General features: G+C 36.5%; 2 protein-coding genes across 2 annotated transcripts in view; one reads left to right on the top strand and one right to left on the bottom strand.

Annotated features, from left to right (window-relative positions):
* Positions 1 to 2502, top strand: part of LOC141431450 (uncharacterized) — an 11854-nt gene extending 9352 nt beyond the window's left edge. The window contains exon 3 of the mRNA XM_074092634.1: positions 2474 to 2502. Coding sequence (XP_073948735.1) covers positions 2474 to 2502 — 29 coding nt within the window. The remainder of the gene's footprint in view (positions 1 to 2473) is intronic.
* A 7771-nt stretch (positions 2503 to 10273) lies between these two features.
* On the bottom strand, positions 10274 to 11993 carry LOC141431451 (uncharacterized). Its single transcript, XM_074092635.1, has 2 exons — positions 10755 to 11993; positions 10274 to 10309 (listed from the first exon to the last, which is right to left on the bottom strand). The coding sequence occupies exons 1-2, from the start codon at positions 11976 to 11978 to the stop codon at positions 10274 to 10276; spliced, it is 1260 nt and encodes a 419-aa protein (XP_073948736.1). The 5' UTR covers positions 11979 to 11993.
* Positions 11994 to 15066: the final 3073 nt, after the last annotated feature.

Consider the following 15066-nt stretch of genomic DNA (forward strand, 5'->3'; position numbering starts at 1 on the left):
CCTTTTGATTGTGTGGTCATGATACTTTGAATTTGTAAGTTAAATTTTATGGCATTCGTGGCCTCGCTTTAGAACTCATTAAATCTTACCTCCACCACAAAGAAGCAAAAGGTAGCGATTAACGGAACGGTATCGGAGGGATCTGTGGTCGAAATGGGAGTGCCTCAAGGATCCATTCTTGCCCCATTCCTGTATCTTATTATGTAAATGACCTTACTTATATGGTAAGCCAAAAAGTCGGGTATAGTTATGTTTGCTGACGACACGTCCTTTACTGTTCAGGGTTATAGAAAAGATACCGACTTCATTGAGCCCAATGAAACCCTGTCCGTGATATCCGCATGGTTTGCTGCCAATAATTTGTTACTAAATCCTAAGAAAACTAAAATGTATTAAATTCTCGTTGATAAATTCATCTAGCTCGAATTCAGTTTCTAATATAAAGTTAAATGGTCAAACTATTGAATTTGTAAAATCAACAGTATTTTTAGGAATAACGCTCGATTCTAAACTGCAGTGGGGACCTCACGTCACAGCAATCGCGGGGTAGATTGAGCTCTGCTGCTTTTGCAGTTTGGAAAATACGGCAGCTAACCGATGTGGCGACGGCACGGTTGGTGTATTTTTGCTTACTTTAATAGCATTATTTCGTACGGCCTTATTTATGGGGATCTGCTGCAGACATTGAGTCAATTTTTTATCTTACAAAAGAGAGCAATTAGAAGCAATTTATAATTTGAAAGACGCGTGAATCTTAAGATCTTTTTTTAAGGAAACAGATATCCTAACCCTGCCGTCGCTTTATGTTTTTGAAATAACCATGTATGTTAGGAAGAACATATGTGATTTTCCCACTAACGTCGATAAGCCAAAGGCTACTAGAAACACAGGGAAGCTTAAAGTTCCATCTTACAGACTGGCTAAAACCAAAAAGTCTTTTCTGGGAAATTGCATACGTTTATAATAAAATTCCAAAAAAATATTATAATTGAAACGGATACAAAATTCAGATCTTATTGTCAAGAAGACATTAATATCAAAGGCGTATTATAAAGTTAATGATTATATCATGGACAGGGATATTTGGAAATAATTCCGATCCGCATTAGCGATCCTTCAAATAGCGAACCTACTGTGTTAAAAATAAAGTTGTGTTAAATACTTGTGATGTATACATATCATTTAATAATATTGTAAATCTGTTTTAAAAAAAAAATATATACCTCGTTGAGTTTCTTGCCGGATTCTTCTCAGCAGAGGTTTTTCCGAACCGGTGGTAGATTTTTTTTGACATTCATAAGTGCTTTTTATAGCCTAAATTGAATAAAGATATTTTGACTTTGACTTTGACTTTGACTTACCGTATCAAACTTTCACCTTCAATGCTCCAGTGCTATCACATAATTAACAATCCCCCAAAAGCTATCTAACTTCGTATAATTTAAAGAAGTTAAAGTTCAAAATTGGAGCACTCTTTGGTTTTGGAGCGTTTTTTCGTAACACGGTATATACTTTAAATCGCTTCAGATCGACAACTGTCAAATTGACGTGTAATTGTTTTTCAAAAGGCAAAGGTGCGACTCATTCTGCCCGTAATTGAGCACGATCGCCCTTGTTTTAGAGCGTTTAAGTTAACTGCGATAAATTATCCTCGACAAACTAAACTAATGGCTGGAAAAATCTGAAAAAAAAAACCTACACATATGAATATATACAGATTTATGAGAAAAACTATTCGTGGCTTATTTAAGTTATATTTTTGTTTGTCGTTTTAGCGTTAAGGAGTAACAAACATACACAGAGTCGCAAATTTTCGCATTTATAATATTAGAAGGATTTGCCGCATACGGAACCCTACACAACTTGTACATACATAAATTACTGTTCGCCTGTTTTCCTCTCTTCTATTTCTTGTATTTTTATTTGTTTTTCTTTTTAAACATTGTTAGCTTGAAAAGATAGGCCCGCCTGATGTTAAGCTATTACCGACGCCTAGGAACGCTTGCAACACCCGAAGTATCACTCGCGCGTTGCTGACCCTGCATAAACCTTTTTATACCCCTTTTGAAGACCTCCATGATGTAACTCATCTTGTACTCTTCTTGTTTTGTTGTTTTTTGTATTATTTTTGTGTTTTATGCACAATAAAGTACCTATTTACATACATATTTGTAGAATCATTCACGATGACGCGCGCCGTGGTTCTTATTACAAAGTCATTAATATCTAATTTTGACAAAATCACGCGTCTTCGTGGATGGCACTAGGTATAACTTATGGCCCGACACGCCCTTGGCCATTTTTCCATTTCCCCGATATTGTCATCGCAACGGCTCCCGCCTATCGGCTTTCTACTCCAGATTGTACGATAACCTAGCTAATGTCACTGATTAGCGTTCAGCTGTCATGACAGACCGCTCGCTGGCTCGCTTAATTGACAGTTCTCCACTAATTGTGCTGCGTTCTGTGTCAGGTAACAGGTGGGACTTCCTAGCCCGTTAACAAGAGCTAGCAACTAACTAACCGCTGCTTTGATCATAATGTAGGTAGGTATGTTAGCACAGATAACAAAGGTTAGCGTACACCCACTGTCACTGAGTACAAATGAAAAATCGACAACTCGAAATTATACATCCAAGCAAAAAAATAACCAATTTGAAATAAGTACTCAACAAGGAATACTGGTCATCCTGAATATCGCCAAAAGTGCCATTGTCCATTCATCATCATCAGCCGGAAGACTCGGCAACTCGCTTTTTGGTCTGAGATTGTGAAATTGGCGTTGCCACAGAAGCCTCGGGAGTTTATTTATAGCTTTTTATTTATAACCACAATTAATCAGTACCCTATATTTAGCTGGTATAATGTTAATATAGTATTTAGTAGTATAATAGTAAAAGCGAAACCGCGCTGCATTCAGGGCGGAACGACGCCTTTCACTGCGCGTGCGCCGCCCCGTACGGGGAACGTATCCTATTATATCAAGAGCAGCATTTACATATGTCACCGAACGTAAGGGTGTTGCTGTTGGAGCAGTAGAATAAATCTCCATCGAGATAAACGGTATTTTTTATAAGCTTTTATTTAACTTGCAACCTAACCTGTGTATGCATGTGCGGGTCAAATCTTGCAACCGAATTTTAACCCTCTTTCAGTGGTCAGAATGACTTAAAAATTCGGCATTTACCTATGTAAGTCCGGTGACAAAACGTTAATCTAGTCGTGACATCCTGGTAGTCCGACCAGGATCGTCTCCGCGCAGGACGGAACTCCTCAGCGGTTAAAGCCATCGACTTGAAATTTGGTAACGGAAATGTAATTTGGATGATATTGCAAATAAAGTTGACAAAAGTACAGTCAGCAAAAAAGCTTGTATTAAAAATGTCATTTTCAACTAAAACATATTTTTCTTTGAGTGAAGGGGCGGAATAGACCTTCAGACGCACTGTTACAAAAATGGGATAAGGGTTGTTTCATGACGCACCAGCAGGGCTACTACGAAACTCGAAACTCGAAGTTCGTATCGTACCGTCCCTCTCGCTCTCGTATTAAATAGTATAAGTGTCAGAGGGACCACACGACACGAACTTCGAGTTTCGAGTTTCGTAGTAGCCCTGCAGAAAAACAAACACAGAATAATCAATATCGCAGTGAAAGTTTTAAGACGAGCCATTAGACTTTTTGCCAATTTTCCTTTCGATACTGTAAGCAAGGGAGCGAAGCTTACCGTCGTGAACGCACTCACCCTCGAAAATGATCTTCCAAAAAGATCGAAATGAGTCAGAACGTTCTTGACTTATTGTACTTAATAGTTATTGTTGAACCGTTCAATTCTGTAATTTTATAAATCATGTCTAACGAGAGCTTAAGTCAACAACCAGATTGTTAAAATCGCTCGGGATTTTCTTCGTTTTCCTGAAGATGAGCTCAGATCAAATAAAAAGTACTTTTTATTTGCCGAAAAAACTTTGAGGGCTTACGGCATAGATGTCGCTAGCGTCGCTGCTTAAGTGACTAAGTAAGAAACACAAGCTGAGATATGAGGTGCATAGGGAAATTCGTGTCGGTACCGTTGACCATCAGTGGTTGTAGCGGTATAGCACGCGGTACGGATTACCGAGGACCTGGGTCGATTCCAGTGATGGTCTTATTTTTCTGTTTTTTCTGTGCATCTATATTTCAGTTTGTATTTTCAATTTCGGTTTTACGGGATGACCGTAAAAGTAAACATTTGGAATTGAAATAAAAAAATACAAAAAAGATTCCAAAAAACCAATCTTACTTTTTATTTGATCTGAGAAGATGAGAAAGAAAAAGAAAACCGATCTTTTCTCTCAATTCCCAACGACATTAGCATGCTAATTTAGTTAGGAAATACATACGATTTTATTACGCGTATAGTATGGGTAGTGGCGTTGATAATTATATTTACGGGTGCCTCGTTTTTAGTTAGTTGATTAAAGTAAGCAAAATGAAATTATTTCAACTCGAATTTCAACTAACCTAAAGTTAGCATAGGGATTTCTCCCTCGCAAATACAATTAGAAAGGGCTCGAATAAAATGTGTGTAGAATAATAGAATAGATCGTCCCAAAAGGTCAAACGTAATTTATTTTCTGTCAGCTTTGTGATATTAAGCAAACGCAGTTTAGGAGTAGCTGACTTTATTGAGTTAGGTCTGATTGGATTTGGGTCCTGCGTATTGCTTTGATTTTTGTTTTTACCCTCTTTTATTAACCAGTTATCATCCAATGTACGTATGAGTAGTATTTGAACGAAATCAGGATTAGTAACCGAATATGTAGTATTACTGATTTAAAACGTCGACTTGAAAGGACCTAGTTTGTTTCTAACCCAACGATATTGTACCTTCGGTCATTCTCATTTTATCGTGCAGTCATGCAAAAGTGACACAGCACTGAAACCGAGTGCACATCTAAAAAACCGGCCAAGAGCCATTACGAAAAAATTCAGTAATATTTTTCTAAGGATTTCGTATTTTATACGGAATCTTCCAAGTTTAGGTATAATTTATACCTTAGGCTGCTATTTACTTATTTATAAACTACTAATAATTCTCAAGCAAACTTAGCCGTTATAGTTTTCCTTGAACGTTTGATATGCTTACTACCATCCTGATTTTTTTCAAAATTTTCCACCCACCTGTTTAGATTTTAGAGGGGGGGACGCTCGATTTTAATGAAAATTTGCACTTTAAAGTTGAATATTTCGCAAACAAATCACTGAATTGGAAAATCGTCTTTGCAAACCCCTAATGGTTTTAAAAGACCTATCCAACGATAACCCACACTATAGGGTTGGATGAGAAAAAAAATCACCCCCACTTTACGTCTATGGAAGGTACCCTAAAAAATTTTTTTTTGTATTTTTAATTGTTCTATTTTGTCGGCATAGTTTACCTATATATCCGTGCAAAATTACAGCTTTCTAGCATTGATAGTCCCTGAGCAAAGCCGCGGACGGACAGAGACAGACATGGCGAAAGTATAAGGGTTCCGTTTTTGCCATTTTGGCTCCGGAACCCTAAAAAAGGATGGCTACCATTTAAATTTTTATCTGTGCACTCAAGTCTAATTACCGTGTCACTAGTGAGGAAAAAGCGGTACGGTAATTAGGCGCACAATAAAATGAGAATGGCCGACCTATCCTTTTACAACAAACCTATTATAATCAGAACAGTACGAGTAATTAACTAGAAATTTGCTTGAGCAACTCTACAGCTGAAGTTAGAGAGGTTAGTCAATTTTCCGTACCTACTTTGGAAGACAATTTTTGCCAATAGGATGAGATTGGGCAGCTTTCAAAATTATGTCTGTTGTTTTAGACTAGGTACTCTCTTATAACAAAACCAATCAAATCTAAACAGGACAGTTAGATACGTTGCCTATGAAGTAAAATAATTTCTTTGCTCACCCGCGACCTTATGATAGATATGTTTATGCAAGATATGCGTGTTCATGCAGTTCCTCCACCTCCACACTGTAAGAACACACACAAATCATACACCACCCATCTATCACCACCACGGATCACCATCACCACAATACACTGACGCGAACTCAACTAGAGCTCATCTTCAGAGCAACACAGCCGTACACCTAGTGTAATTTAGTATAGGTATCAATTGATCACTTTTTTACAACGTGGTCTAATTCCAAAACCATTTCGAGGAATAGGTTTATGAAATTATTGTATAACTTTTTGTAAAAAAATATTAGTTGATCGTAACGTTTGACCTTTGTTTGAATTTCATCGTAAATAAATATTTTATATAACTAATCCGCCTAATTCTAAAACTGCCAGGTGTCAGAAGACACTACGTTTTTTAAAATAATTGTGATGGGCAACGAAAAACATAGTTTTTAACGCCGTGGCAACTATGGTTAGCTATAATTCCGGTAACTTCTAAATGGGGTAAAAAATTTAAAACTCAACTTAAACCAAAATCCTTCAAATAGGTGTCTTAAATTCGCCTATTTTATGAAAAAATAAGTAAGTATATAAAAAGATTGTTTTTTGAGACCAATGCCAATTTGGAAGTGTAGCCGGACCCTTAGGTTTAACTTACGCCAAGCTTTAGGCGCGGTCGGTCAGAAATGTACCAATGTGAAGGCGTGGAACCAAATGCCAAACAGGCTTGATCTCACGCCCTGACGATTGACCCTAAGACTGCACCCATTGCTGTACCTAAATAGTGGTGAACTGCTTGTCTACATCACAGATAATAGACGTGTGATCTGTGCTGATACCACAGAATATATAATAGTACTAACTGATACTTAACTTGCCCTGAACTTGAAAGTTAGATTTAAACCACTGTATATATTTTTCACTTCTATGCTCGTAAAGTTCGTGTTTATGCTGGACCTAGGCGATATAAAATATTTTTTATGCTCTAGTGCATAAAGTAAAATCTTCGTCTAAGACCAAGGCCATTAGGTATAAACAGCCACAAACAAAGAAGTTACTACATATTTTTTTTATAATTAGAATTTATATAAATAAAACTAGAAATCTATCAATATATATATTAATAAAACCAAAAAAAAAATATTATAATAGTAATGCGTGTACAATAAATGGTACATACATAGTAAGTGAACAATTGTTTCCACTGTTATTATTTAAACGTCTCGGGTAAAATGGCTCGTTTTATGCTCTTGTTGTACAATCTACTATATATAAGTAAATACATACTTTAATACTTAATAAACACCCAGACTCGCGAACAAACATTCGTATTTTTTATACAAATATCTGCCCCGACCGGGGATTGAACTTGAAGCTTCGTAGTCAGCAGGTACAAAGGTAGGTACTTAAGTGTCCGGTCGTCAAATTTATTTACTAAAGGAAGAACCAATGAAGATGAAAATAGCGACATCAGAGAACCAATTACTTACAGGATCACACAGATAGTTAAAAGTGTGTTTGTTTTTTACTTTTTTTTCACCTGGGACTAGCTGATGTAAAATTTGATTGGCTGTGTAATCTCTCGACTTTCTCGTTTTATCTGACAGATTCACAGATTGACACTATCTCCGCAACCTCTAGATTCAACGGGTGATTGTACGATTATTATTAAAATTTTAAGAAAATCTGCATAATCTGACAGATGGTCCAATCTTATTGTACCTATCCATTTCTACTCGGCCATGGCAAAGCCGAAAGGAAGGGTGGCATGGTTTGATTGTACCAAAAATGACGAAGTTCCATACAAAATTTCAACCACTTTTTCACCCCCATAAATGTTGAATTTAGAAAAATTCCTTCTTATTCCTTGTTTACGTCTTTAAAACAACACCTGTCCAAGGGTTTAGGTTAGGCTGGGCGTAGATGAGTCGTGAGTCAGGTCTTCTCTTATAGGTATAGGCATATAATAGAAATCATGTATTTATTTGGGGCAACATGGCCCATACATTAAATACCTTATAGACTAACATACATTTATAATTAACTAGCTGTTGCCCGTGGCTTCGCCCCCATTGTATTTTTTTCCAAGTTTTCTTCCATAAAACCTTCTGTCAATGACGAACACAATAAAATAAGAATAAGTAAAATCGGCTCAGCCGTTCCCGAGTTTTGCGCTTAGCAACACATTTTACGATTCATTTTTATTATATATATAGAGAGAAGATAAAATCAAAATTGCCTCCTAGGTCCTAAAAATAAAATAAAATAAAAATAGTTTATTGAAAAGGTAACGCATTACAAAATTCCTAGGTTTGCGTCGTAGGTGGTAGCTAAAGTACGGTCGCGAATCACGTAGAATTTCGCGCAATGACCTCCACTACTTGTCTCTTGTCACTCGCACGTGCATATTTGACGTCGCATTCGTACAAATCGACGGCAAATATTTACGCGCGATCAACAGAGACACATAGTGAAAGGTCATTGTACGAAATTCTTCGTGCTCGTATGTCTGAAATATATAATACACTTTAAACAATACATATGTATTTAATAACGTTGTTTCTTTTCTCAGCATCATCATCGCCGTTGTGTCTTTGTTTTTGCCGTCCAAGATATTGTATATTGTTGTAATATATTTTTAGAGTATTCCTAACATTGTAGTTGTAGGAGTGTCTATAATTTTAACTACACTGGGTATACAGCGTGTATGTTTGATACTACCTCAAACTGTAACCAGACGAAGATTTAAGTGCTGTGTACCGATATCAAAACAAATTGTTAATTTAGAATGAACTACCAAAGCGTAATTAATTTTCGAAATATTTTGATACGAGAGAGAAGCGTACTGTGACAGCTGTCACGTCAACAAGTGCGACGTTTTGAATAAAAACAAAGTAGTATCGCGAAGTGATACATTGCGTGCTAATTAATTTTGTACTTAATAAATAGAAATAAACTTTATTGTTATAACTGTGTACATAAGGAAAATAATAAGTCTATTTTTTTTACTAAAACATAATAAAATGTGATTATTAGGGCCTTCACTAACTGCCCTTAAAGTATGAGGTAGTATCAAAAATACACGCTGTATAAGGGACATTCTACTTATCTGACATATTTGCGACTTGACTCAGTGCGTGCAAAGCAAGATACAGCAGGGCTACTACGAAACTTGAAACTCGAAGTTCGTGTCGTGCAGTCCCTCTGACACTTATACTATTTAATACGAGAGCGAGAGTGACGGTACGATACGAACTTCGATTTTCAAATTTCGTAGTAGCCTCCCAGGCTCAGCCTTGTTTGGCATTACGGGATAATGCAGATCATTTGTGTAATCTTGTAATTTCTATTTCAATTATATTCTATTATTTCGGCCAGAAAGCAGCACTCGCGATTATACCTACAGATGATCTTTATTTCCTTTACAAATAATCAAATTAAAATAAATACAGGTGTATGATAGTAAATAGATACACGTGCTTTTGATATCGACTCGCGTCAAGAAAGGGTTCTTCGCTAATTCATCGTTGTTAGTCAGCATTGCTTGTTAAAGTATTTAGAAGGCCAACGCCTTATCGGTGACCTGATAACGCGTGATAACAACAGCTCGACTGGCCCGGCAAATAACCTAAATAGTGCACAACTACTTACCTGTTTGTTATAACTAGACTTTACCGCGGCTCTGCATGCGGGCAACATCAGTTTAATAGAAATTTCGCAAATTTTACTAAAAACGAGCTCGATTCTCATCGGCTTGTCTAATTTTTTCCCAGTTATCCACATCTCTTATTTGCTCTTAGAGATGGAGAGAGAGAGATAGAGAAAGAGAGAAATTTATATAATAATAAATAAATACAACCCGACCTAGCTAAGTTTGCACATCGCACTTAACAACAACAGTTAAAAAAATAAAATTCACCTTCCAGCGATCGCCCTGTCGCATCAGCATGGTTATTAGCATCTTTCTCGCCGAGTGTCTTATGAATTTTCATCTCCTATTTGTTGCATTTTAAATTTTTGAACTGTTCTTGTTAAGACGCGAGGTGCAAACTTAGCTTGGTCGGGTTGTAAGTTAATAAATATCATGGACACTTGACACCAATTGACCTAGTCCCAAAGTAACCAAAGCTTATGTTATGGGTACATATATTCGATACACGGGAAAAATACATTCGCCTGGAGAAAATTAGAAAAAAGCATCGAAGTTATCTCCTGGAAATTGGTACCTACCCAAAAAAAATATCGTGGAACCGTATTAGATCGTCATTAAAATGACAAAACACACGTGACAAATTCAACGTGTCTAGAATACTCTAGACTTAGTCATTGTAATTTTGGGACTTTAAATAAGTACGTACATGTCAATTGCCTCGGAATACTGCAACAAAAAATACTTGGCCCTATCTTATTTCTAAGATTCCGCTGTCAAGGTACCAATCTAGATACCAAACATCCAAATATAAGTATCTCGTTGTAGCATAAAAGAGTAACAACTACACACACACAAACTTTCGCATTTACATCGTATAATAAATAAAATCCATTTGCCAAGCTGTCATACACATGTCTGATTCAATAACGGTACCTATAGCGCCACAGATTATATCAATACTTATTAAATGATTGCAATCATTTTGTATGTCGACGACGTCACACCTCACGTAATAAACTAGGATAACAGAAGTTAAATTAAATTTTACTGACACTCTTTGTTCTTATTGCATTGTTCAGCCGTGACATAATCATATCCGCACACAAAAACTTGAAATAGCAGGTGAAAACCGGTTGACATTTAGCAACATGTAAACAAGAGATAAACTTACATATTTCGTTGAGCTGATCCTTCTTACTCTGTTGATAGGCTTCTTCTGGGCCCTCCTGTATTTGTTCGTTTCAGCCAGCTGTTTAGCATGCTGGTCTTCCAACACGAACCAATCGGTCACAGACCCCCGCCGCGCCGTGGGCGACCTCCCAGCCGAAACACGCTTCACTTCCAACGCTTTGGACAACTCTTTCTTAAAATCATCACTTAGCTCACTCACTTTGGACACTGGTACAATCTTGGGCGAATTTATATGGAACGTATCGAATGAGGAACTCCTACGTTTCTCCTGCACTGACAGTTCCTTTTTCGGCTTTGTGTATGGCTCACAATCACTCAAATAGTTTTCACTGAACATGTCCACTGCTTTGTCAAACTCCTCGAGAAGATCCTGCACCGATTCTCTCTTAAAGATATTCACAACTAAGCCACTTGATTCTGAGGTTGCTGTTGATATGCTCGAATTATTAGCTGATGATAATTCTGAAGGAAACTCTTTGATGCTTTTTAGGAAAACAGTATCTTCATTATCATAGTACACGTTGGATATGTACTCTAGGCTTTCGTTTGAAGTCCACGCGTCACCCATTGTGTCTGTGCTGCCGAAAACATATGACTGGTTTTTAGTTAAATCTCTTTTCTTGAAACACAAATCCTCATCATCTTCCTCCATAGCTCTGGGCAAGAATTCAAAACTTTTACTCCTTTTATAAATAGGCGTATGTTTCCTGCTCTCCACTAACTCTTTATTTCTGAACAACCAAAAACGTTTGCTCGATTTACTTTCATGTTCTGTCTTTGTCTTCTCGCTCTTTAACTTCTCCATCTTTGGGTTGTCCGGTTCTTTGAATTCACCGGTTTTCTTTTCGACTTCTTCTATAGTTTTCCACTTAGGTTTCTCTTTGTTGCCAAATAAGCTGATTCTAGAGAATTTGTCCCGAAAACTGAACGATTTCTTTAACGGGGATACTTCATCGTCCATGGGAGTTGGAGTTAGAGGCGCGGAGACTGGTGACTCTATGACGACAGGAAGACATGATGACAACAGCCCTGATGGTTTGGGTACTAGTGCGAGTTCATTCGGGCGTCCTCGTACCGGTTCGGGTGGCTTCGGCTTGAGTTTTTCTGGTAAACCGCCTAGTAAACCCCGTTCTATGGCAAGGATATTTTCAGCGTTAATTTTCCTAAGAACGTCTGGCCTCCTGATAATTTTTGGCTTATCCATAGTCGCGTCATCACCGTCCCGTGGTACGTTTTGGACTGCGCTATCGCACGATATCTTTGAACTGATAAACATTGATAACAGCTCTTAAACAAGCCGTGTGTGAACAATTGCGTTTCAACTATAATGTCTTGATTGAGGAAATGCATGATGGGTATTGTTTGTTCCTTTGTCTTTGTAATTTTACAAAAATGACACGTTTTTGGAGCTAAATTATTGTTTAAAAATGTGGTGTATTTTGGTTACATCATTTTATCTTCAGGTTGTTCTGTAAATACTTGGTGTGGCTGCGTGATATTATCGGAAATAAGATAAATTGTTATCTAATAAAATACCTTTGCATCTATTGCCATCTATTAAACTCCAGATATAGTAATTCACGGATCTCTTTGAGCGCTCGTGTAAAACATATAAAAAGTATTTAATAGTAGGTACATCCGGAACATTATTGGCACGCAAAATGTTTAAGCGAGAAAGTAAAAACATAATTCGATTGCGTGTGCATGCTAAAAATTTGTAAGATTTTTATAACGAAGTCAACCTGTCTATCGCAACGGGCTTTCTATTCTGAATTGAATTTATTTAGAGCTTTTTACCGGTAAATTAAATAAGCAGCTGGACTGATTAAAACGAAATTTGGTATGACAGTATGAGGCCCTGGAAACGACATGGGTTAGTTTTTTTCTCGGAAAATTGCAAAGTTCCCTTTAAACCAATTTATAAACAGACAACAGCTATGCATACGTGCAACAGCTACTCGTAGTCTATGACTATACTACTCGTAGGTAGGACTACTCGAAACTCTTATTAGGTACGTAGTACGTTGTCACATTACAAGGAAAGCGTATAATTAAGCGTATAATTGGTCGGATACTGCGTCTCCGCGTATAACAGAAGCGCATCCTAAACCTGGGCAGTCACTTCCTTATGTTTCGTAACATTTTTATTAACACTATTTTTAGTAACATTTTACTCCGGATGTCGCCCAAGCACCAGCAGTTGTTCCTGCACTACGATTTCTGGCCGGGGGGTGTGTTGTTCCGTTTCCGTCCCTTTAGTAAAACAAGGATAAAAAATCCTAATTAATTATCTTTTTGTAACCTAATGAAATTGTGTTTATTTTTTTATTTTTTGTATAGAATCAACATTGTATCTCAGTCCCGCAGTGCTGTGTTGTTTTATTGTAAGGCTGTGAGATTTATTAATACTTGTGGTTACACCTAAACTGTTATAGTTAAAGTGAGAAAAGTTATTCCATGTCAAAGCCTGTATGACATTGACATAAAGATTGAATTTTACTTGGCCTGTGTAAAAACTTCTACTCTATTTTCTGCTGACGTACCTTATTTAAAACCCGTTACCTCGGTTACGCCAGCGATCTAGTAAACATACATTGCGATCAATGCCAGGTAACCTTGATAGGAATGTTGTGTTGGATCAATATATTCAGCCACTCTTTAAGAACTGTGCGTGTAGTGCGTAAGACAATCAGTGTTAATCAATTATTTAAAAAAATCTGAACGGGCCTTTTGAACCTGGCAGTAAAATTACGAAGCCTTGACTGGTTGTGACCATTACAGCTCTCAAAAAAAAGATACAAGTTTGTAATTTTTCGTTAAATTTACGAAACAAAATTATATTATGTAGGTAGTACTTAAGAGTTCTTGACGTATTTTTGTTCGCTTTATATTTAACGTTACTAGTCTACAAGTAACTACTAGAAGTGATTGAAATATTCATGAAAATTTTCAATGAATTTTCAAATATGAAGTTATGAAAAGTGAAGCTCAGACATAACAATACTAATGAATTTTTTATCACTAATTTGACTAATTTTAATCCTCGAAATTGCTAGGTACCTAAATTAATTTTTAGGTATAGTTATGCCGGCTATTAACTGTTATTTCACAATGCCTCTTTAAACAAGCACTCCACAATCTATCATTTCATTGCCAATGCATTACCCAACAAACATTTTACAGGTGGCCACAACGTGCCAATTTTGACTTTTGGTTGTATAAGCTGGTCGTAAATACGTCGTTATCACATCGATATGACCGAGAAAAGGCCCATTTTATACGAATCTATGTCGTAATATAGTCACGTAGCAGTCCTATAAGTCACTGTATCAGTAGTGTAGTGGTCGTATAGAAATCGTGAGACATGGTGTCATGACCAATGTTCATGGAGTTATGGTGTTTATTACCGCTGTTTTACCGCATTTTATCGAATAAAAGTGTTTATCGTGACTTTAATATGGGGTTCTGTTGTAAAGTTATCAGATAAATGTAGTAAATTCAAACTTAAAAAACTGCGACGGACAATTACTTTAATCATAGCAAAGTAGAACAGCCATTTTTATATTTTAGTTATCTTCTTGTGACATCTTCGAAACTCACGTACGACTAAGTAAGTACATTTATCTGTTGGGAAATTAACGCTATCGAGTAATATGCCCTAGTCTTCTCAATATAATGAACGCGCCTTATAAATTCTGTAAATTAAGCTATATTCTTTTCAATGTTTTTAATGAACGTTTTAATAATTACCTTTAAACGTCTTAGGGTTTAAGATACAACCGTAATACAATATCTAAACGACTTTGCATTCTGTGAACTTTTCTTTTGTCAGCCATTTTAACGAAATTAGGGTTAGGTGAAATTTTTATAAATTTCAAATGTTATTATCAACGTTACAAAGAAAAGCTGTGTCACTAAAGTTATATACGTAATAAATAGTAGCATAAAAGTGTTCAAATCGGCTTATAATCTTAAAAAAGTGTACCTAATTTATCACTTTTATACGATCGTCACGTAAAAATAGTAGTCCTCGGGAATCTAATACGACAAATGTTAGTGTAAAAGACGTATAGACGTTATCAAGATGACAACTGGTTATACCACTAAAAGTTGTATAATAGTCATGTAAAACAGTCGTATAGAAGTTTATGCGATGTTCATATTGGACTACAAATTAACTTAGAATTGTATAAGAGTGCAATTTATGACTTTTACACGATCGTCACGTAAAAGTAGTTCTTATGACTATAACACAATAAATGTTGGTGTTAAAGTCGTATAGACTTTACTAA

The sequence above is a fragment of the Choristoneura fumiferana genome, chromosome 9, assembly GCF_025370935.1.
Source record: "Choristoneura fumiferana chromosome 9, NRCan_CFum_1, whole genome shotgun sequence".
Taxonomy (NCBI): domain Eukaryota; kingdom Metazoa; phylum Arthropoda; class Insecta; order Lepidoptera; family Tortricidae; genus Choristoneura; species Choristoneura fumiferana.

What these genes read in the sequence shown, in the direction of transcription:
- LOC141431451 (XM_074092635.1), bottom strand. Translation starts at nt 11,978, where the DNA reads ATGGATAAGCCAAAAATTATCAGGAGGCCAGACGTTCTTAGGAAAATT. An exon ending in GGATCAGCTCAACGAAATAT is followed by an intron (nt 10,310 to 10,754) that starts GTAAGTTTATCT and finishes TTTTTGTTGCAG; the next exon opens with TATTCCGAGGCAATTGACAT.